At 34.0% G+C, this 25,043-nt stretch overlaps 1 protein-coding gene across 5 annotated transcripts; it reads right to left on the bottom strand.

Moving 5' to 3' along the window:
- Positions 1-3,567: 3,567 nt before the first annotated feature.
- On the bottom strand, positions 3,568-22,945 carry LOC132695517 (nuclear factor 1 C-type). Of its 5 annotated transcripts, none has more exons than XM_060659808.1 (10): positions 22,396-22,945; positions 18,931-19,086; positions 16,765-17,140; positions 15,908-15,970; positions 15,267-15,362; positions 15,059-15,211; positions 11,594-11,784; positions 11,196-11,540; positions 11,045-11,135; positions 3,568-8,466 (listed from the first exon to the last, which is right to left on the bottom strand). In XM_060659808.1, exons 1-10 carry the CDS (start codon positions 22,474-22,476, stop codon positions 8,168-8,170), a joined length of 1,851 nt encoding a protein of 616 aa, XP_060515791.1. In that variant the 5' UTR covers positions 22,477-22,945; the 3' UTR covers positions 3,568-8,167. The 5 variants fall into 5 exon arrangements, with proteins under 5 accessions (XP_060515791.1, XP_060515790.1, XP_060515793.1 ...); XM_060659807.1 differs by having other exon boundaries at positions 15,267-15,368; positions 22,396-22,944; XM_060659810.1 differs by having other exon boundaries at positions 15,267-15,368; positions 22,343-22,482.
- Between the last annotated feature and the right edge of the window lie 2,098 nt (positions 22,946-25,043).

The raw sequence follows: 25,043 nt of genomic DNA, 5'->3' as shown, positions 1-25,043 counted from the left end.
TTCAAGATTCCTAAACAAATTACACGTTTTCTTGTGAATAATTTGCCAACTCTCTCAATTATAACTAGAATTTTCGAATTAACATATTTTCAAAAAAAAAACTTTTTAGAAAAATTTCAATTTTTCAAAATTTTTTCGAATTAACATATTTTCAAAAAAAAAACTTTTTAGAAAAATCTCAATTTTTCAAAATTGTATTTAACTTGTTCGAGATAGAAATGAACTTTCCTAATAATATATTTGATATTGAGGCTATACGGCTACAACAATTTTTCACAGTCTTTAAAAACAACCCTTGATTTTCTTATAAATAATATATAAAATAATATTCTTTATTATTTTTGTCGGCATATTTGAGTCTGTCGAAGCCGGTTTAGACATTGTTTTCAGGGAATTGGAGGTGAAAGCCTTTGCAAGAGTACGGGAGAGTGGAACTCCCTAGTTGTGCAATCAAGGTTTACCTACTAAAACACCCTCAATCTAATGTTAATATATATATATATATATATATATATATATATATATATATATATATATATATATATATATATATATATATATATATATATATATATATATATATATATATATATATATATATATATATATATATATATATATATATATATATATATATATATATATATATATATATATATATATATATATATATATATATATATATATATATATATATATATATTTCTTGAAGCAAAGAACTCCATCCATTCGAGGTGTTTTGCTAGTCCTGATTGATTTTTTCGTGAACCAAATGTCCTGAACTGTTTTCTTCTATATATTTTATCTATATTTTACTGCTAAAGGGCGTATGATACTCCTTCTACTGCTGCTACTACTCATAAAAGCACGCACATCGGAGAATAGTAATTTTTTGGATATGGTTTTACAGTTGTTATGTATCTACTTGTATCTATTTCTTCCTAAGTTTGATGGCATCAATTGAGATGTTTTCAGCCCGATCTAGTAAACCCAATAAGCGTAGTGTGTAGGCAATTGTGATTGATGTTTGTGGAGGATATTTAGGTCAATATTAGCGGCTGCTCAGATTGCCTAAAAACAGGCACATAATCGTTTATTATTATATTCAATTATTCTACTTACTTAGCTTTTACGAAATCTGCTATATGTAAAATATATGTTTGCCTTTTAAAAGCTTTTTAAAATATATAAAAATTACAATTTTCCTGTGTAAATGCATCGTTCCCATTGAGAATAGAATAACCGAAATCAGTTACATTAAGCCGGAAAATGTTAATGACACATTTCAACAAAAAATGTCTGTTCTCATAAAAGCTTCTAAAAGACAACATTACAGTCCTTATTAATTATTAAGTTTTAAAAAATAACAGTAGATAAGTAATGAGCTGTATTTTTTAAAATTCACCCCCCATCGTGTGCGTCCTTGTTAGCTATCATAAAGTTAAGCAAAGATCCTCTTATTTTTGAAACGTAGGTAATCGTAAAGTTATTAATAGCCTGCCATTTAAAACCGACAGCGATTTTATGTTAATCGACGCTCTATTTTTTACGAACAACCTTTGAATATCGTTTTATTTTATATGCAGTTGATTAATACACAACCTAACTATTACGGTTTAAAATATTCAGTTTGACGAAATATCTAAATGGATCTGTCTAACTGGGGCATTTAAAATAAAAAATACGATCTTAGCTCTTCGCATTGATCAAATTATTAAGCAACCGTGGAATGAAATGGGTCGCAAAACAGACCTCTAAGGTATTCTCACTTGATTCCAAAGTAATGTTAATTTGCAAGCAATTGACTCGATAAAAAATGCAGTCCCAGTGGAATAAAATACTCATTAATACCGTTGTTTCAGATTTCAGGCGTCTACCATTGCTCGGGAACGTTAAATTACCTAACTTATGCGGAATTAATAAAACAAGACTTGTTATGAAATAAACCCTCTGATTTATTCTTAAAATTAAAAGTACAATCGCTTGTATCAAGCCTATTAATAATAGTAATAATGTAACCACTACGTGACGCATTTTGAATACGTCTAACAATTGAATCAACAATATCAATGGCACTGGTTAAATATCACCCGATTCTATAATGTATTATATACGCGCAAGTAACAAAGAATTTTTATTATGTTAATTATTTACAATATACGAATGAACCGCACTTTGCCGTTTTGTTTCAAGTCAATAGATCAGTTGTACGGAAAAATTTCGACTAATTTTGTTAAAAACGTATTAATAATCAAATGTAAAAACAATATCAACAAATAACGTATTAAATACTAAGAATTAATTCATCCAGTATTAATGTCTAATAACATAAGGTATCACACAATTTGTACAACATACAAAGTAAATAATAATTATTTTATACTATTATAAATAAAACGCAAAGCAAGATATATACATGAGAAATATTACTTACTTACCCTTAACATTTGCCCCAAAAGCCTCACAAAACGATCGACGGTAATTTTATGCGACTTTTTTGACAGAATGCGACGTTACCAATTTGTTCCTATATCTTATCTTCACAACCCCTCTTCCGGCCATCTAAAAGCCCAAAAATTTCAAGCAAAATTAATATAAATTATTGTCATTCTCACTAAGAGCATTTAAATATCTAACGTTCAATTCCGTGTACCGAGCGGCCATTTATATAAGTTACAAATTGATATAACAAAAGCTTGCAGATCTATTAACTTGTCATTTAACTAATGGAACCTTTCCATTCGATCGAATTCGTTCATTCCATCATCCAAACGTTTAAGTCGCATTAAAATGTGTTTTTTTAGGGTTTCATTCCCAATCATCCAAATCAATCAATTAACTATTGCGCGTATGACGAAACGCAATTAATTTACAACACTCCGATGCAAATCGCGACCAAGAAAATTGCCTTTTCCTCCGATGATTTCCACCCCAGTAAACACGTGCCCGAAATCGAATCCGATCGAACAGAAATACCCGACAAATATTATATATATATATATATATATATATATATATATATATATATATATATATATATATATATATATATATATATATATATATATATATATATATATATATATATATATATATATATATATATATATATATATATATATATATATATATATATGATGACACTATATTCCGGGATATCATCCGTTCGCTCGTTGAACTCCGACTGGAATCCTGCAAATCCTGCATCCGACTGGAATCCTGCAGACGTTTCGCCAAAATCTCACTTGGCATCTTCAATGCTCGCGCTCCGAAAACACTTCGAACACTGGAGCGCGAGCATTGAAGATGCCAAGTGAGATTTTGGCGAAACGTCTGCAGGATTCCAGTCGGATGCAGGATTTGCAGGATTCCAGTCGGAGTTCAACGAGCGAACGGATGATATCCCGGAATATAGTGTCATCATATTTTTCCATCCGTGAATCAATACGTGAGAATATATATATATATATATATATATATATATATATATATATATATATATATATATATATATATATATATATATATATATATATATATATATATATATATATATATAGAGTCCTCTTCTCGTGTAATAAACAAAAACAGAGCGCCCATGTTTGTTTTTTTAAGCGAATTTTTTTTTCTGTCTAGCGGAGGGAGTAGGTTACATCAGTCAGGGCCACTCTGATCAACAATAAATACACCTTCAAAGAAACCCGAGGGAATACGACCTGGAATGGGGACGACACGCGACCTGAACAATCCGAAACGTCGCGAAACCATGTCGTTTTTCGTTGCAAAGTGCGACTTTTCGGTCTATTCGTATCGCCCCTTCGCTAAACCCTTCCGAAATTTCTTTTAAGCCACCGACACGTTGAAATGTCTCTACCGCCAAATTAACCGTACAGGGTAAACCTCTTTAGACGGTTACTTCTCGAAAACTGTTGAAGACATAGTTTTGTGAGATTGCTGCAGATTTTCAACAAAATTCCAAGGCTTACTTGATAATTTAAAAAAAACGAGGGATGCTGCTGCCACAGTGAATGAAATAAATGAAATTTTATTTTTACATTTGTTTGTTATTATTATATTAACGTAAAAATGGCGACTCAGAGCCGAAACGTAGTTTTTTTTTAATTTAAAATATACGATAATGATAATTGACAGCGAAATCTTTTATCTGTATAATATAAAAAAATATATTTTTTTGATAATTAATTCAGATACAATTTCACTTCTGAAGAAAGAAGTATTTCCACCTTTTTAATGATATAGTGCCCCACGTTGTGTGTTTTCATAAAGAAACGAGATATATCTTCAATCTTACGTAGTTAGCCATGCCGATAGAATTGTTTCTACAGAAACGAATACCTTTAGTTTGTTCACTGACATTATGCGACAAAATGCGATTATTTGTTGTAGTGCTATAAAGCTCTAATACTTCAAACAAAATGTACTTATAAGCTGTATGTTATTTCCACCTTTTCAACGATATAATGCAAAACATTATCTATTTTCAAAAATAAACCAGATTGATCTCTAATTTAACGTAGTTAGCCATGCTCATAGTTGTTGCTATAGAAACGAATGAATACCTTTTGTTCGTTTACTGACATTTAGTATTGCTGTAGGTATGTATGCAAAGAAGCTGTAATACTTCAGTCAACCACAATGTTTGTAATTCATTTTTTTATTAAAAAGTTCAAATAAATCAATTGCATGGTAAATTTTAATTCCTGAAAAAACTGCGAAATCGGTTAAAAGAGAAAATCACGTTGCTTTTGGTTATATCGTTAAAACGTTGGAATAATTTGTTTTTAAAAAAGACATAAGTTTGTAAAACGATGTACCGCAAATTCAAATTACTTAAAAAAATGTAATCGACGATTTTTTTCTAAAATATTTTCTTAAATATCAAGCCGAGCGTGGAATTTTTAAAAAATCTGAAACGTCTATAGAAACAACTTTGCCTATTAAACGCACTCAGTACCTCTTTAATATCAAGATCCCTTCACTATACATCGAAAAAAGCTCACCCTATACAGACACCGGTTTATAACAATTGAATAACATTTTTAATTAATTGACCTGGTAGATTATTTTTTTTTCAGACCGTTTAATTAAACCCACAATTATGCTAGGTCGTTTCCCAAGCGGGTCTTTCAGACAAGATTTTGTTACGAATAACAATGTTTATTATAAATGGAGTCGTCTGGGAAAAATAAAAATGGCGAAATTATCTAGCCGGAAACGAAAGAAAGTACGAGAGAATTTGTATCCTTGTTAAAAGTAAAATAAAACCCATCGGCTTTTTTTATTATGTTAATGCACGAATCTATTTAAATATTCAATCGTTATAAACCGCGTTATATTATGACCTGCATGTGTTTTCAGCTTCCTATAGTTAGTAGGGTGAGTATATTGATTTTTCGTATCAGGAGTAGAGAGATTTCGCGCATTTAGACAACCATCATATCATATATATATAAATATATTATTTACAATTAATAATGCCGTTTGACGGAGCTGCAAATTCGACTAAGCGCTCGTAAATATGTTCGATTGTTTATAATTAAAAAGGGAAACAATCGCGCATATTCGTGAGAATACTTGTTAATTATTTAAATGAGCTGGTTAATTTAGGAATTCTCATAATAAATCGTGTGAGCAAGCTCGTTAAATACGTTGTCAACTAGGCTAGTGTAACAATATCAATATTATTGTAATACTAAGGCACGGACCCAGCTCAATGCTTGTTCACTAGACAAGCTCTCGTGGTGGTTTTCTTCGTGACGTGGAAGACAAGCGAAACTGGATGTTCTATACTCGGCATAGGAACGAAATTATGTGCGCCCCACAAACCACCCCAGGTTACAATATGTTTTATCCACATTTCAGGAGACTAGAGAGTAAAAGTCTCCCCTGGTATTTTTTATTATTTTGACGGCATCGTTACGAGGAGAATGGAAAGCTGCTGTACATTGTGCAGGTCCTATATTCGGTTTAAACAAACGTCAAAGGATGTCTTATTAAACTGCTTGGCAAACAAAAATTGTTAACTGAAACAAGAGACAACTATTTTTTTTTTAATTTTAAACAACAAAAAAACAAATTCGGTAGATTTTTCATATCTTTTGTGGTGATCGGCTTTTTGCAACTCTCAATAATTTGAAACTATCCTTTTATCAGCAGGATTTATGTGACATGACACATTTGTGAAAAACAAGTTTGGATCTGGAATGAACATTATGCAAAAAAAAATCTCCTACAACCAAAACGCCAATATTTTATATTATATTTAATAGAATTAATAAAATTATAGAATTAATAGATCTTCTGCAGGAAAAATTTATGTATGTTTAAAATGGACCATTCCACAGAAGTAACGGTTAAAATAAACTTTTATACAGGGTGACTGGTTTAACATACGAATGAACGACGAAAATTTTGAAATAGCTGAATGTACAAATTGCTCAATGTTTTATTTTATCAGTGGATGTTTTAGGTTTCCGAATCTAATGAGGAAAAGATTGCAGAGAGAAAAGTCGTATTTGCTTCAAATTTTTAAATGGAACAACAATATTCATATAAAGTATGTTTGGCTAACACAACGGCAAGTAACTCTTATTAACATTTAACAGTCACCCTGTTTGCAGAAATCCTGGCGAATTTTGGTTAGGGAATTTTTGGAAACGTTGAAACAAGGTTACTAACGAGTTGATTGGATTATTTAGAAACTAGTAAATATAACATGTTTATTAACTTGCGATAAATAGACTTTACCAATGCACCCTACCTCTTAATTTTTTTTTAAATCTTTGCCGATAAAATAGACTGCCTATGACGTTTGTACAAGTCGCTAATAAAAAATGTCTTGACGTGCATACGGAATCTAACAAGTGCGAGATGATAATATAATATGACGATGCTTTATATCTTTGGCAAGCTGACAAGACAAATGTATTTATGGAAGCTGCAATAAGAAAGTTACGACGTTTGTAACTGTCTGCCACGCGTCTATACGCGATAGTCAATTTGTAAATAGGGAAAATCGCTTTGTATAACGTTGCTCTTTTTTTGTTGTTTTATTTTGAAACACTCTCTTTGGATTACGCGGTAATGTATGTACAATATTAGACTAGAGACCATTAACGGTGTATGTACAACGCCAAATCAACTGAAATTACGCCCTAAGTCTTTTCATTATTAACTTTTTTTAAGGTCACTTGTAGTGTATTACCGAAACATCAAATCTAATTAATTGCTCGCGGTGGCTTTTATCAAGGGGGGTTAGATTTGGGCCGCAACGTGGCTAACCTCACCAAAATTCGACGGTACTGTGCCCGCGTTTCCATCGAAAGAGTCCTTCCAAAACGACTCGGACGACTTGTGAGCACAGCCTTTATTGGCACTGGTGACTAATCTATTTAAATACATTATAATATACTATTTAACTACACTACTTGAGCAGCTTCTATACTCGGAAATTTACCACTGATAACCCCATACCTTTTTCGTCACCCGTCGAATGTCCTGCACAACATGCCCCATCATTTTGTGGTCCAGTAACAAGAAATTTCAACATAATAGGCCTATGGGAATAAATTTTGAGAGCAAATGGATCAATTCATAGTAACGAATTCAACAGACCAATACGAAAGCCAATAAAAACCAAGTGAGTGTACACGATTTCCTTTAAAACTGACATTGGACAGGTTTGTAAATTCAACAAATTTTTCAACACGTCCTGCTAGCACCCCCAACTCCAGACGTCCCACTTACAAAGCTGACTTTATGATATTGTATATTCATCAACTACTAGCGACGTATTCACCGTGAATGAGTTCCTGCATAGCAGAAATGACGACACGTTGAGAGTAGACGAAATCGAAATCATGGAAGAGCCTATGAGAAAATTCAAGAAATTAATGTAGTCCCATGAATCGAATAATTAGAGAACAAGTCGTTGCATAGATGAATTTACAAACCTTTCCACTACGAAATAGAGAGAAAAAGCAAATGGGGTTATCAGAAGTGAAAACTCCGAGGATACGATTGCGCACTGATTACTATAGCCCGCACACGAAATAATCAAAATCCAACAGAACATCACACATAAACTGGCAAGAAAGCTGCAAGAGCCGCAAGTTCATCGAACTCGTTGTCGATTTGAATAAAGTTTTTAGGGTGATTTCGGGGTGGCCGATAACGGATCGACCTGATCGCGCGACGCGGGCGGGGTACCACCTTCGAGGGTTGGATCACCAGCTTGGAAAAACCGATCGGCGTCGCACATCAAATTCGCGCTATTGCAGCACTGCGCAGAATGTTCCGCGCCTGCAGCGGGACCGGATGTGTCGTCCATTAAAATTATCGCGTTTTGTTCGGGATTGGTGGGGTGCGTGATCATACTGAAGTCTTCTTGGTCAAGGGTGAATAGTGGTGTGCTCCATCTGGGTATACTGCTAGAACGCGGGGTACCTAAAATATATCTCTATTCATTACAAAAATATATACTGCAACAACAGCTTTGTTTAGTCAAACATCTATTTCTATGATCGTATGCTTCCGTTCCTTCAGAATCCTGCACGTCGCTCGACCGCATTTTGAGTTTGATTTTATTTATGATGATTCTAAAGAAAAAAGCAGAAAAATAATAACTAGGACTGGATTATCCTCATTAAGTGACAATTGTCGAAGATACACCTGAAAAAGCACACTAGAAGCTATTTGGATGGATTTAGAGTCAGATGAAAAAGCGGCATAATCAGACCTTGACTAACGCCTGTAGCGGGTAAGGAAATTTTAAAAATGGAGATTATAAAAAGGAAATTTTTGGATTATAGAAACTAAAGACCGAAATAGTCGTTTGACCCATACATACTGATCGACATAATTGTTGGTTAACTGTTTTAGTAGTTGTGTCTGTGATATCCCCAACATAAGTATATAAACATATTTATATAACATAAACTTGATTGTATAGAAAAATAGAAACGGTGACTTGTACTGTGATACTAAAAAAAATGTGATTGTTATTTATACACAGTGTTACACAGATTACAATATTATATAACACAAAAAATACTATAGAGAAACTCAGCTTGTTTTCAAGATACAGAAAATCAACAATTTTGTCAAGAGTGAGATTTTTATTTATAAAGGACTATTGTTAAAATTATAGTAAAATTCTTAAAATTCCACTTTGTACAACTATGAGCATCAAATTGGGTCCGTGGGGACATTTGTTCGGAGCGCAAAGGACTACAGCACACTATGTTTTTTTTAATTGGCCAAAAGCCATTTTGCATAAGAAAAGTAAATAAAAAAAGTAAAATATTTGATTTTCTAGAAACTTTTTAATTGCAATACGGACCTAATATTTTCCGCATAATTTATATATGTTTGAAATGCTTCCTTTGAGTGTTCAATTTAAATGTTATGCTATGTTATGTTATGTTATGTTATGTAATACGGTCCTGTTACATTATTACACGTTTATTGATTATTTATATAATAAAATGATTATTTCGTTTTCTAATTGAAATAGTTTTATTATTATTGTTTTTACTGACTGTCGTGAGTATTTAAACATTCAAACAATAAATTTATTTTAAGGATCTCAACGTAAAATGCTAAAAACTGTGTTAAAAAAGTTGCGAAAAAGTATTTACAAAATATTTTTCATATGAAGAAAGAAGAGAATATGTCAAATTTTTAAAATCTCGAATTTCTCAATTTTCTCCCGTTGCTCAGAAACTGCGGGTGCTATTCCAAATCTGACTATGCCATTTTTCAAATGGCAAAAAATCGTCACCGAAAATGGGACCCCTGGTACCGTGCGGTCAATTTATCTTGATAACATTTGAATTGGCTGAAACTTTTTTATTTTTAGACATATCAAGGTAAAGAAATACACAAAATGTCGGGTTGGTAGCCAAGTGTTTTTGCAACTGATGTATAAAATAAAACAGTATCAATTTTCTGACATATAAGCCACCATCATATTTTTTAAATGTAACACCCTATGTGTTTAATAGAATATCTTATTCCGATTACAATAATGTAACACACTTTATATTTCAGTCAAAAAGAAAGTGCAGAACAAGGTCAAAGGAGGATGCAGTTTTGTTTGGATTTTTTAAATAGACATAATGAATATAATAATTTTCTGAAAAACATTTTGTGGACTGACTACAAGAAAAGGTTGTAATATACAAAATACGCGATATTGGTATTTAAATAATCCTAGACTCCTGACAAATATACGAAATAAAAACCTAGGGGTTAAGTTAAATGGAGATCATGATTTGCAACTCTTAGAGCACCAAATAGAACAATATATAGAAGATTTTCCCCTAAATATATCAGCGCTGATCATATGGCAGCACAATGTTGTGCAAGTTAAAAAATTTCTTAACATGGATTATCCCAGGGGTTGGATAGGGAACGGCGGAACTATTTTGTAGCCAGCATCCCCGATTTAACTGTAATAGAATTTTTCTCTTGTAATAATGTTGTTGTCCTTCGATAAAGGATTTCAGAGGCAATCAATCAGTTAAGAGACAATTTGGAAACGTTACTACACGCAAAGCATCACGACATCATACAATTAGAGTGTATGAGAAATGTGTTCAGGAAAATGGTGGTCACATACAGCAGTATTTGGAATAGTTAAAGAATTTTTTAGTTTAGCGCGTGTTTTTTGGTATTTTTGTTGTACTTTAAGTTGTTTGTTTACCTTGGTATCTCTAAAAACAAAAATAAGATAAATTGAACGCACGGTATATTTTATTTATTTAACATCGCTTGATATAAAATACTTTGCTTTCAATATCAAATAAGACTCGTCAAAACTGAGAGCGAACTATAGAAATTCGATTCACGTATCTAATTCCGGAGATATTGAAGTCTGGAATATGAAGTTCGCGGCCATATTGCCTCAATTTAGCGGATTTCCCGTTGCCGTTTGCATAAAACGAGATAAATGGAATGGTTTCGACGGTAATAAAAGACGACAGGGTGTTTGAATTTGGGTCAAGTTAATTTCACAAATTACCTCTCGACGTAGTCACGCTGGGTGAGTACATACTGAGGTTCGTAGGGCTGATAACGCCAGTCATCCCGCTCATACTGGGGTAGCTGAAGAGCTAAAAAAAATTACAGAACTTAAAACGTGGCTCCCGGTACTCCCAGTACTAACTACCAACATGTCCTGGTTGGCCGTGGAAGTGATTAAACGACGAGTAATCTCTACTGGGAGAGTACGGGCTGCTAGTGACCACCGAGTTCCTTTGGGATGGTGATTTCCTCCGTTCGTGGCTACCCGGACTTAATGGTGGCGACGAACTTATTTCAGGCACTTCGTCAACTGGTGAAGCTTCGCTGCAAGGCGGTGTAATACTGGCAGGAGGTGAATTGGTTCCGCTCATCGACACTTCGCCGGTAGATCGTATAATTGCGACGGGTCTGGCCATTGGTGGAAGCGGAGGCGGAGGAAGCATCGTTGAAGGGAAGTACTGCGACTTGGGGCTTCGGGAAAGACCCGTCTGCATCTGAAACGGTCTGTTTGTTATCGGGGTTGACAGAGACAGGGTTGCGAACTGACCTGTGCGTTTTGATTATTGTCAGTCTCTTGACAGACGAAGGTTACGAAGTCGGACAATGTGTCGTGGCCGTTTTCTGGATATTTGACTTGACTTTGGTGATGGTGTTGACCTTCGGGGCTGTGCTGATAGTACAAGGTTCCCGGACTAGCTTGTGAACTAGACGAAACTATCGTCGTGTTTTGTGGCATCGCTGGAACAACGACGATCAAACATTATGAAAATCGAAGTAATCGATACAAAATTCAGCTATAGCAAAAATCAACAATGGTATGAACATTTATTTCAGAACGGTTATTGACATAAATTAATTCTAATAAAAAATCACAGATGTTTCGGAAAACTGAGTTGAATGCTATCAGGAATCTTAATAAGAATTGTACAAGAAAAATTTAGGACCCCAATGCGTAGAAAAGATTAACAAATACACAGCACAAAAGTGTTGAAAGAGAATTGGTTATTAAAATCGGGTGTAGATCCAAATTCCAAATTGCAGAACTGGTTAATCAAGTAGAGCACCGAGGTCTTATGCAGAATTCACATAACATAAGTTAGATTTTAAATAAAATGAAAAAAAAACATGTATGGGTTAATTGGTACAATATACAATCCCTATTGCGCTCATTTGTCATGTTAAGCAAACTCAAATTTTACTAATGTCAGATTGATAGTTTAAAGCAGCCATGCGGATGTAGTTTAAGGTCAAAGAGAATTGAAGACAGAGAGAAGTTTAAAAAATGTCACAGCGAGGGAGTAGTCAGGTAGTTAGCGGCAGATCCATGGATATATAAGGAAATCCACGAGGATCCAATAGGAATACAAAAAAATAAATAAATTATGGTTGACTTTAAACTAAAAATCGGCAGCCTTGAGCATTTCAACAAAATTCAGAACCTAAATGACAACTTTTTCGATACGCCACCGGGTATATTAATATTAAACAAATAACTAATTTCCTATAAAATTCATTCAAATTCAAATGGAAGGATCATTTAGTGTTTCGGTTTGAAATTCATAGTGCTCTTCTAAGCACGAAAAACATTCTGGATAGACCCCAACATAATTGTTAAATTTACAACAACGCTGCTTTACTTATAACGCGATTAAACTTTATAATAATTATTATTAATTAATTTGTTGGAATTACAAAAGTCTCTGTTCTAAACAAATTATTATTCTAGCAATAATACAGTTTATTAGTATTGTAATATTCGAAAAATGGTTAATGTTGAGTAGCTGAGATGTACAAGCATTCGTATTTTCAAGAATTTAAAATATTTCAAAAAAGATTATTGTTATTGTTATTATCAAATGAACGAATAACATTCAAAAATTCGAAGACATTTATTCTATGGTATTGAAATGAAATACCTAAAAATGCACTTGAGAACAATAAAACAAATAACGAATTTTTGATAAAGTCGTATAAGATTTTATGGTTGCTGCTCACGTCAAGCGGACGAGTTTGTCTGATAAAAAAAAGGTCAATAAATTTATTATTTTTTTAACAAGTCAAAAGCGCTCTGGTCGAGGTCGTAAATAAAAGAAAGCAAGAGTCAGCAAACGATTTCATGTTTCCGAAGACAAATAAATTCTAATCCATATATACATTAGGCGCTGTAAAACTTGACTGCAGTCGGTCGGTATCGAAAAATCGATATCAAATATGAAATTATTTGCTCCTTTTGTCGCGTATTTCGTGACAACTAAATCATTAAACTGCAAACGACTCCTTCGCTGAGATGATTTTAATTATCTGCTAACGTCGCGCTTGATATAACGTTTTCTTTTCATAGGACATCATTTCGCTGGAGAAATAACGACCTGGAAATAATGCCAACGTCTATTTTTTAATTTAGTGCATCCAAACAGAATGCTACGCCCGTTTTAAAACTACTAGACTGTGAACAAAAGCAAATAAGGAAAATAAGAATATTAATCTCGTGGATATGTAGCTCCGGGCCATTGATTCGGGACATGTAACATTGCTTTCTATAAAAATTTATTACTTCAGCGCGCGTGTGGCTAATAGTGACACAGACGGCTTAACTGCTATCGGTTGTGTTGTGCTATCAATTTACCGATTTTTTTCTTCCCATTTTACAACTCCACCAAGTCACGATAATTTCTATTATCTATCGAAAAAAAGTTTTGACTGAATACCCCAAGAAGCTAATTGGTAATCAATTTCCATTCCATTTCGACAATTGATTTCCTGTCCTCACGTAGAAAATAGTACCGTGAGGTCATCAGTTCCTGAGGAAAAACATTGTGTAATCTCTTTTAGAGTCTACCCTTTTTTTTCACGCACATCTTACGAGTTTACTGCATTTTCAGGGGTTCACGGTTTTTCATCTGTTAATTATTTTTATTTAATTATTAATTATATATCAACAAGGAAGAATTTAGGTCTTAAGTGATTTTTAAATTAATTCACCATAAAACTGACAGCCTTATTATTTAGGAAACATAAATTTTAATTTTCATATCATACGTGTATAACGCATCTCATTTAAACAAGGCAACTAGAAAAAAAAACGAAAAACGATAAATATACAAAAAAAATATATAAAAAAGGCATAATTTATTACTGAATAGATTGTTGAAATGGCGGATTTTTATGGATTGATTAACTTTCGACGAGCATTTTCTTTTCACATTTTCTTATTTGCTTTCTCTTACAACTTTATATAATACTATAATATTGAAATTTCAGTTTTAGTTTTCGTTTCGATCTTTTTTATACGTTGTTGTTGTTAAACAATAAATAAATAACATAAAATGATAAATAAATAAATAAATATATTCCTCACTTTGCTCTTTCCTAATAAATCCGAGCGTACTGTTCAACATGTTGCTCACTTTTAATATATATTTTAAGCTTCATTTGTTTTTTCTTCTATAGTCATAATTTGTTATGGGGCTGTAAGTTTGTTAATAAATAACAAATAAATAATTTAAATAAACTAACAAATAAATACATTCATCACTCTGCTCTTTTCCAATAAATCATACCATACTATTTATCTTCTGGTGCACTTTTAGCATATATATAATAATAAAATGTTAGTTTCAGTTTTCTTTTCTTTTTTTTTTTACTAACGTACAGTTTACATAGATAACTTCGTAATCTTTTATGGGGTTCTAAATCTGTAGATAAATAATAAATCAATATCATAAATTAATCATTCTACTCATTTCTAATAAATTGGGCCATACAGTTTAACTTCTTCCACACTTTCACTATAGGCTGCATCAAGTAAATGAGTATTGTAAAATGTAGAACAGGTCCCGATGGAAAAACGGTTTCTGTTTTGCTGGGGAAAACTCACGAGACGTTTATTTTTAACCTGGCATTTTATTATATGCATGATTCTGCAAAAATGTCACGCAGTTAAGAACCCCATTACAAGGTATATGTTTACGTCGCCGCCTCCGAATGTGGAAACACAAAAAATTCTACTCACAGTATGTCGCTGAGACGACCATAGCGTCGACAGATGACGATCTATCAGCTACCACGGGTCCTTGCTCGTAGTTGTTGCAATAGTAGGCAGGATGTTCTAGTTTGACGTTGTTCATATTTGGTTGTGGTTCGGAGAGTTCGTGTAATATAGAAGCTAAAAATAAACAAAAATTAATGTTGAATTTATTGGAAGATTTAGCGGAAATTACATTTGGACAACTTCCATAATTCCTTCGATGAAAATACTCCGGTTGCTAATATAATGTCATTACATATAACTCCATTGTAGGGATTGTGTGTGTATCCTGTAACTGGAAAGAGTAGCCTTAATAATTATCCAGACTTTGACCAATGGGTTTTCAATATTTTCCCTAAGTTTTAAATAAATCGCTAAAAGTAGTCCAGTCCAGTTAGCTTCAATATTATATTATACGGTGTATCACGTTCGAGTTTGCCGCTCGCTAATGATTGGGTTCCCAGATTAGAAATGTGGCAAGCAGTATTTGTTAAGCACCCCTGATGTAGACAATCGGAATAATTTGTGCTTAACCTACCTTAAACGACTACTTCGATATTCTAGACGCAAAACACTTAACATATTCAAAAACCACTTTAGCATAAAATATACCGTCCAATAAATTTGCAACTCAGTGCCTACATGTCTAAGCAGTGTATGTAGCCGTAGTGATCGATAAACTGAATATTGTTGGAGCAATAAATCATCAAGGATCGACTATTACTTAAACCACGATTGATTGCTGTGACCAGAATTTTCATGGACCCTACCCTAAATGGTTTTTTAAATATTCCGCCTAAATTTACACAAAACAACATTCGTAGCATATCTCACCTTTATTTTTCCTTTCGTCTTCCTTTTTGTTGTTATTGTTGTAACAAATGCCGCTCAATATCTCTGAAAGAGAATAATAACGATATTGCGATAGAGACGGAGAAAGTTAGAAGTATTTGGCACCCTGTATATAGCGGACGGTTGGTAAAAATACCTTAAATTATTTTTAGAAAAATTTTGATACTTTCAGCGAAATTTAATCCATTTTGAAATGTCTGGTGTTACTGTAATTTTATTTTAAAAATAACTATAGGTCTTAATGTGATATATCCTTTTGTATATTTTTAGTTGCTACTTTATTTTGAATGGTTAATATAAAGTGGTCTAATTATAGACTTTATATGTTCGAATATATAAAAACATCAAAATAGAAATCCCTGTACCGTATGGTTGCTGCTAATTGGACTGTATTGATTACATAACGTGGACAAATCTATAAAGTTCGTCAGTCCATTAGTCTGGTGATTTTTCAAAAGTCTAAATTTACCCAAGACGCACTCATTAGTACAATCGTCAGTGATAAAAATAGAATTTTTCCATGGTAATAATGAGAAAATTTTCTATATAGGGCTATTAGCGTACGCTACGATCAAAATCCTACGAAATTTATTGCAAAACAAATGGCTTGCGGCACAGTTGGCAGCTTAAAAACTATAATGAAATTAAATAATGGTCCGGGAATTTGATTATTGGGATTGGCATATTTTCAAAAAATCGGTTCACCTATAAACAAGACGTTTGCACTTTCATTTAGGATGAAACAAAATATACACAAATCGCTGGATGCCGATCTGATGCCAGTATTTATCGTAAATAAACATAAAAAATCGCCATAATATACAGGACGTGCCACTTACCATGACTATTAATGAAATTAGCTAAGTACAAATCCAATTCTCTAACAGACACATTTATATGATATGGATTCACGCACAATCCCGGTTGGGAACAGTCTGGATTTTTTTCAAGCCGTTCGCCATCGGTGCTTTCCAAAGGGATGGCCTTGAACAGTATCACCATTACGAGATCAAGTCGCCAAACTTTATCCGCCTGCCTCAGGCAGTCTATCCTTCGCATTTTGCCCTTTTGGTCGGGGTTGGACAGCACACACACTGCCGGTCTTTTGCCCGTAATACTCAGGACAAAATCCTCCCGACACTCCTGCGTGATGTCCTTTCTTAATTTGCCTAGTAGCCTGGATGCCCATTTCTGCTTAACTTCCGCTTTCTCATTCTTTAACAAAAATAATGCAACTCAGACCAAAACATCCACATTACATTTATATATATATATATATATATATATATATATATATATATATATATATATATATATATATATATATATATATATATATATATATATATATATATATATATATATATATATATATCTATTCACAGGCTGGTACAGCACGTTTGACAAATTCAGCGCCATTTTGTTTATTTGGTTATTAAATTTACATCAAAAAATTATGTGGCAAAAATAGCAATATTTGGGATATTTTCCATATAACTTATATGGAATTTTACATTTTAAATGTGGTTCTTTTCTGCTATTCAATGTTTTAATTTCAACCATTTTGACCTCTTGACCGCTGTCCGCTCTGATTTAAATCAATCAAAGTTGGTTGATGAAAAATGAGGAGTTTTTATCTAATACATAAATGCATAAATTTAAAATAAAAACATTTCACTCAACCCACATTAACTTATTGAAATTTGGAGTGTGGAAAAGTTATTTCAACTTCGTATCACTCGTGTTTTGTGTTTTTCTATTTTTGATATTTCCAAAAACCGAAGTAACGAAGACAAAACTCGACCGTCAAAAATACTTTTCTTAGAGGTTTCAAAATGTCTCACTAAGCTTGAAAAAACATATATCTTTCTCATTCCAAATTTAAACGTGCTTCGAAACGTCCTTACGGCGAATAACAATTTTTATGTCACTCCAGATCTAACCTATGGCTGCAATTTTTGTTTCCAGAAATAAATTAAAATACGTCGGTAATTTGGCCCGCAGTTAGCGTTTGATGCGTCTAATAATAGTGTGGATACGAGAAATCACTTTTATACAAGCCATAGTTATGACGTAATCTGGAAAAACACGTGTGCATCCAACAACTGTTTTATAACCGAAATTTAATTACCTATTGCCTGGACGGCGGCATAATTCTATCAAAAGGTAATAAAGAGTAAAAAACAATTAAAATTGCACTCGGATGTATATACCGTAATACGCAAATAAAGTTAATATGCGAGTACGACGTAAAACTGGGTTAATAGATCTTTCTAAAATTATCATATTTAAGTTATGGGTACATTATATGTCGTTTTTTATGTAGTATATTGTATTATTCGTATCTTATGGAATGCATTATCAGTAAGTCTTGAGTAAGTGTGCGCCAGTGTACTTCAAGAAGGTTTTATTTAACAGGCATGTCCAAAATTAGTCAAAGAAAAAACATCGTCCAATTTTAACTGCGCGACATTTCGAATTTAATCCTATATCGTAAACTGTAAACGACATACACATGCATGTGTGTATGTGTGTCTAGCGAATCGTCCACTACTAAATCCAATGTCTTAAACTAAAAATAAGTCCACGTTCTTAAATAACATGGCTTTTTTTGTTAGATAAATTGCAATGTGAAACTTCTGCACTGTGCATTGCTAAATTGAAATAGTGCATGAAATAAGTTGCTAAAATAAGCGAAGAAAAATTGAAAGAGAAGATTTAAAATAAGGAACCTTTTCGAGATAGCCGCGCGAATTGTTTTATTCGATTAAAATCGAAGTTGTTTGTTATCGACGTGACAGTTCGATCTATATATATTGTATCGGCTAAACGTCCCATTCTTGAATTTTTCTTTTCAAACAAGCTAAACAGTATACCGACGAAAATAGACCGGGTTATTTTTAATCCGTTATAGTTTCTGCTTTAATGAGTTTTTTCGTCTATCGAATAGCTTACGCAAAATGAAGACGAATCGCAAAACAAACGGATTATGTTAAAAAAATTACCTGCAAAGCTTCTTTGCATTGTCGTTCCTCTTCGAGAGACATTCGTTTTTCGTGTTTCTTGTAATATTTTCGCTTGGCCGCTTGTAGATTGAACCACGTGTAAGAGAAAGACTTGACGAAGGGCAATAGCGCTTCGATGAAAGGGTGGAACTCATCCTGCATTTTGAAAACCAACTAGTTTCAATTGCAATGCTCGACGAAACGGTTTGAGTTAATATATGTATAAGGCAAACTCGTCAAGCACCAATGACAGATGAAATTGTTCACATTAAGAGGAGCAAAATATATCAACCGTCATTAACGTGCCTCGGTAATATTTTGCGGATCACATTGTATATACTGCTGCATCGAAGATTTACATCTATAACTCGCGAAATCAGGTAAAATTTAAAAAATCTCCGATACAACAAAGGTTGAAACACAAATTTAAAAACTACAATATCAAAATGCGTCTAGATAAACAAATAACCAGATGAAGAAGTAGATTTCCGTTAAAAACGATAATTCAGTGAGGGAAATATTTAAACAAAACAAAACACGCAATTTTATTCGCATACTACAGGGGGATTCAAATGTCAGCGCAGGAACAGGGAGAAAATTCAGAATGAGTGTCTTATTAAAGAGGTCCACCAAAAGCAACTTTTCCGAATTGGTATACAAAATTTTGACATATTCAGAAAACCCTATATTCTATTATACTTCTACATAAAACAGATTAAGTATTCAAAAAACAGTGGATGAGGTAGCTGAATTCCTGATCTATTTGAAATTTAGGTAGCGATTTAAAAAATGTTTTTTTTTTAATTTAAACCGTAGGCGGTTCATATCAACAAAAGACACTGTTTGAACCTGGAATGCTGTATTTGTCAAAATATATTTAGATCCCCTATTATGGCCGTATTTACAAAATTTGGAAAATTTTCATATGTCCGTTCAGCAGCATTCTAAAGGGGGCACTTAACATGAATCACCCTATAGAGGTATTTTTGTTACACGGACAAACCCACGTGCCTACGCGATTCTTGGATCGTAACCTACGTCATCTTTTTATTACTTGCCAACGACGTATTATCTCAAACGCGTAACATTTTACTGCCGATATTGACGTCTGTTGTACGTCACGAAATATCCCTTATTTAATAATGTTAAATTTGTGGGAGAAATGATTGAAAAATTAAAAAAGAAAAAAAACAAACAAAACCACTTGGCGGAAGTTTTAGATCGTCTATCCGCCGCATGGGACAGTAACCTTTCTTGGCACACCGATGGTGGGTACCGTTGCCAGAATAACCTTCCAGAAGTTTAATTTTCTCCGTGCCAAAAGGTGTTTTGAATTGAAGGTTATACGCTGGCCTCAAGGCAAACTAGCTGGCCGAATAATTTTCATCACGAGCTTTTCATTCCAGTTTTCGTATTTCGACATAAACTATACCCGACGTATTTTTTATATTTACGGCGTGCTTGGTCATTTTTTTTCTTTTTTCCAAGGACTTCGGTACTTATACTGATTATTAAAATTTGATTATTTCAATGAACGCGCATAAAATTAGATCATTAGAATCACCCCGTATATATGCGTTTCGCCGTGTACAGAGCCGACCAAATTCGATTTGTATGTTTTGGAGGTTTCCGGTATATCTAGCAAAGACAGTCGAAAATGAGTATTTAATTTCAGGCTACACCTTTTTTAAGAAGTTGTTGTCTTAAAACTTATAACAATAGCGGCTCGAAAGGTCCCAAAATAAGCTTAGTGGATTGACGATGATGTCTATTTATTTTTTGACTCTATAAGTGAAGCTGCCAATTTTTTTTTAATATTAATATATTTGGTTATTATTCCGTGATAGTTCTCAAGCAAAGTTTGGATAGTTATTGTTTCTGTGCAGCGATTATTTAAAAAATAATTACATTTTCCACAACAAATTGAGATCATAAATGCCTTTAAAATTATGACATCATCTGTGGAGTATGATAATCAGTAAAGAGACTTTTATGCCTGAAACTCAACTCAACACACATATTAAGATGCCGTTTTCATATATATCGTCGTTATTAGAATACCGAACATCTCCAAAAGACATCGAATTTTGCCCACACTGTGTAATATAATATGGAGGGAGACAAAAAAAAATTAAAACACACGGGGGCCATCGGCATCGGGTAATGTTGAAGCCCGTTTGGTCACGTACAAACTTTGCATGCAAAAAACAACAATATTGCATCGCACAAACAACAATCGTATGACAATAAATGCGTCGCATGGGGACTCGCACTGAGATGCATTTAAAACCAGCTCGAAAAGGTGGGGCTTTAAGCAAGCCATTACGCTCGCACTTCGAATTCCAAATTTCGAATATGAATCTGTACATCTGTCTACCACACCACACAAAATTTTACGTCAAACCGACCAAATTCACGGGACGGTAATTTATAAAAAAAAAATTCGAAATACAGGCTGAACGTTTTAGCGATGGGCGAGAGGGGCGTAAACAGAAAAAAAAATACATTTTACGCGTGATATTGCGCGTAAATAAATAATCAGTAACGGACAAGATAAGAGAAAAGGTTTGGAAATAGCTCGCGCTAAAATCCTAGAATAGACCCGGGATAGAGAGAGAAATGAAATTGCGCAATTTTTAAGATTTATATCGGATACATTTGCATCAATTGTCTGGAACAATTTGAAATTGAGAAACCCGTATTTATTATACGATCGCATGTGCCCTCGTCTAAATAAAACGGAATTGTCGCGGGGGGTTGATTTTCGGGAAAATATTCGCGTTTCGGGACGAGATGCGGCGAAAACATGATTATCCACTTAGAAAATGTTGTAGATTCGTATATACCTATACACGTTTAGGCGACTCGTATAAAATCTGACTATTTATACCGTACTATTTATAGTTTGGTGCGGGTAGCGGCAAAATGACACAGCAAAGAGACCGAACGGATGAAAGTAACTTAAGGACTTCGCGTACTTTTAACTTCCGAAGAACAGCGTGCGAATAAACCGTCACTGGAGGTGGATATCAAATAAACAAAATGGAATTGTATATCGAGGACGAGAACGATCGAGGCGTTATATATATATATATATATATATATATATATATATATATATATATATATATATATATATATATATATATATAGCGAGATTATATAGCAAACAGCAAAAAAAAAACAGTTAAAAAGACATTGAACATGAACACCAAGTGCATGTGTTTTAAGACATGAGACAGAACAGTCATGAACATATATCAAACACGTCAACATCGAGGTCGGCGGTCTGGCCTAAGGGTGAAAGGGCACCTACTACTCCCTGGACCGGACTGCGAACTTTTTACAGTATACAGATAGTACAAGTACAGGTACAGAACAGAATAACACTCATGTTAATCATGTTAATTACATATCACGCATGACGGCGCGAGAGGAAGAGGGAGGGTAGCAGCGGGTAGGCACCTGTCCCGAGGACGGCGTCTGCAGGTACGACGAAACATCGGGCTCCACCATGCAGCTGCGTAACGTGTCGGGGATGAACATTCCTCAGGGTCACCGTCACCGGAGGGCGGCGCGTGCCGTCTCTTGGCCCATCACCAGCACTCCGGAACGGACACCAAATGCCGATCCAGTCACACAATAACCACCAACAAAACACCAAACACTCGGGTCCAGTTCCAGTTCGAGCACATACCAAAACGCGGCCGATACGAAGGAAAAAGCGGAAAGTTAAACGGAACGTTGGTGAGAAATACACTAGCACTGAATGTCCACGACGCGCGGTCCTCCGCTATTAATAAAGAAGCGTCCGACCTATCACCGGTAGCGTCGGCATGTATTTATAACGCTCCGGCGACGCTAGCGACGCTGATGCTGTCCGGGCGATATGCTGGTCGCTGTCGCTGATCTCACAAAACCTCGACGAATCATGTCGTCGACTACTGCTGCTGCTGCTGCTGCTGCTGCCGCCGCTGCTGCGTCCATGTGCTAACACCGCGTCCTCGGTGGCGTCGACGATGCCTTTACCGAATACCGACGACGGCAGGGACGCACGGCGTCGACGCACACGATTATGTCGACTTGCGGCGTGTCGTCTGCCGCCGCCGTCGTCGCCACAAAGTTGCCGTCGTTTTTCGTTTTTTTCACGATTTCTTAACTCTAACGAAGGAAACGCGACCTCAAATCCAACTCTTCTAATGTTGAACAAAGTTCCTTCGAACAACAATACGAGATATTAATAACTAATTTGTTTCTCATCACAACACTATGTAATTTTATTCAGAATCGTTTTTGTGTGTTTTCTAAATTCCTCGTATTTTTTAATTTATTATTATTATTATTATTATCTAACTAAACTAATTACGTCGACCATGCTTCGGATTATTTTTAAAATTTGTTACACCACCAGAAACTTCTACATCATGGGTTGAACTGTCTTCTCAAACGAACCAATGGACTGTTCAAACCATAGGTAGCATCATTAAATGGAACATAAAATGAACGCTTTCTTTTGGAAGAATAAAACTACAGTCGATATCGCCGATATCGTCGATATTTAAATGCAACAAAATGTCAATTTTAATAATTTAATTTATTATTTATTATTATATTATTATTAATTTAATTAATTATTAATTTTAATAATAATAAAATAAATAATTTAATAATAATTTTAATACGTTGTTTAGTGTTTGGCGCATTCATATTTGCGTGCTGTTTCCTGTACTAATTTCCACCTTGAAATACAAAATATTAATTTTTTAACGGAAACCCCTGCTAACTAATTAATTAAGGCTTTGCAAAAAGAAAAAAAGTGTGCTTATATCGTTCGACTTGGCAAATCCTTTACAAAATTTGCATCGCGATAGTATTGCAGAATATTGCCCCGTTTTGGGTGGATGGCGATGATATTTTAGTGACGCAGTGTGATAAAGGCGATTCGGCAACACCGCGCACCGACGGCACGTATCGTAACGATCGCTGCCACAAGCTGCAGTTGCAGCGAAGGATTTATGAACGGCTGGTTGTTGGATAGAACCAACCCCTATGCTTGACGGGACGAACTCATTGAAACGTGAATAAAATAATAAATAAACTTACATTAATTACGGTTCCATTTTCCTCAATAAAACCATGTTCTGAAGGAACCACTAACGAAGGTAACGGAGTACACCAGCATAGGGTTGGGATAGGATAAGTCTTACAAAATGTACTAGGGAACTTTTCATATTTTTCTTACACCTACAATTTGGAAGGAATGTATTATTTAAACTGGTAGAAAAATCATTATTTTGACGCCATTTTTGGTCTATGCAATTACTATTACAATTATACCATCTCTTAATTATTAATGTTCATTAAACTAATGAGCAATATTTTATATTTGTTATCGTGCATATTCGGAAAAGTAAAATTTGTAGAACTAGAAAAGAGCTCATTGAATTTTTCTAATTCTAATTCTAATTCTAATCAAATTATAAAATTGTGACATAAGAACTACATAAACCTCCAGCATAAGCAGCTCAAAAAACAACGCCTGTTAACGGACCAAAGTGGTAAAATGGCTTTCGAGAATATGGTAATAGTTTCTCCATAAGCCGAATATCAGACGCACACGAATATGCAGTGCAATAAATTATGAGACTAAAGCGAGCAGTAAATAGAAAGCTGTAGTTTAACTTTAATGCACTCATGGATATATATTCTACGCGAGCTGTCTGACATAACGTAGGTGTCCATTTTCTTAAGCCCAATTAAATGCAATATAAATTATGTCGGTTATCATTTTGAAAACTTAAAAAAATTATTTACCTTTTCAGCATGCTTTTAACTGAAGGGCACCCCTAAATTTTAATAACCCAGACAGGTAAGATAATAACAATATGGATAAGAGGTCAATTTTATTACAATCAAGAATACAAGATTCCCTTGACTATTAACTGCATTACAGGATAGACTTGAAAATATTTGCATCCACATATTCGTAAGTACAGTCGTCAATGATGGTAGAAAAGTGGATCAGGGGCAATTTTATTGCTACCGGCTTTAATTAGACTATTCTGGTAGCCAAAACTTTAATCATATTTTCCACAAACAAGTGAAAATATTGT

The sequence above is a fragment of the Cylas formicarius genome, unplaced genomic scaffold (assembly GCF_029955315.1).
Source record: "Cylas formicarius isolate icCylForm1 unplaced genomic scaffold, icCylForm1.1 PGA_scaffold_12__32_contigs__length_19106922, whole genome shotgun sequence".
Classification (NCBI taxonomy): domain Eukaryota; kingdom Metazoa; phylum Arthropoda; class Insecta; order Coleoptera; family Brentidae; genus Cylas; species Cylas formicarius.
Note: the sequence above shows the minus strand (reverse complement) of the source record. Positions and strands in the feature narration are given on the sequence as shown.

Bases quoted from the DNA above. Each gene is read 5' to 3' on its own strand.
- LOC132695517 (XM_060659807.1), bottom strand. From the start codon at position 22,476: ATGTTCATCCCCGACACGTTACGCAGCTGCATGGTGGAGCCCGATGTT. The intron at 15,369-15,907 runs GTGAGATATGCT...TACTCTTTCCAG, and splicing joins AGACGAAAGGAAAAATAAAG to TTACAGGATACACACACAAT. The intron at 11,541-11,593 runs GTCAGTTCGCAA...AGACCGTTTCAG, and splicing joins ACAATAATCAAAACGCACAG to ATGCAGACGGGTCTTTCCCG.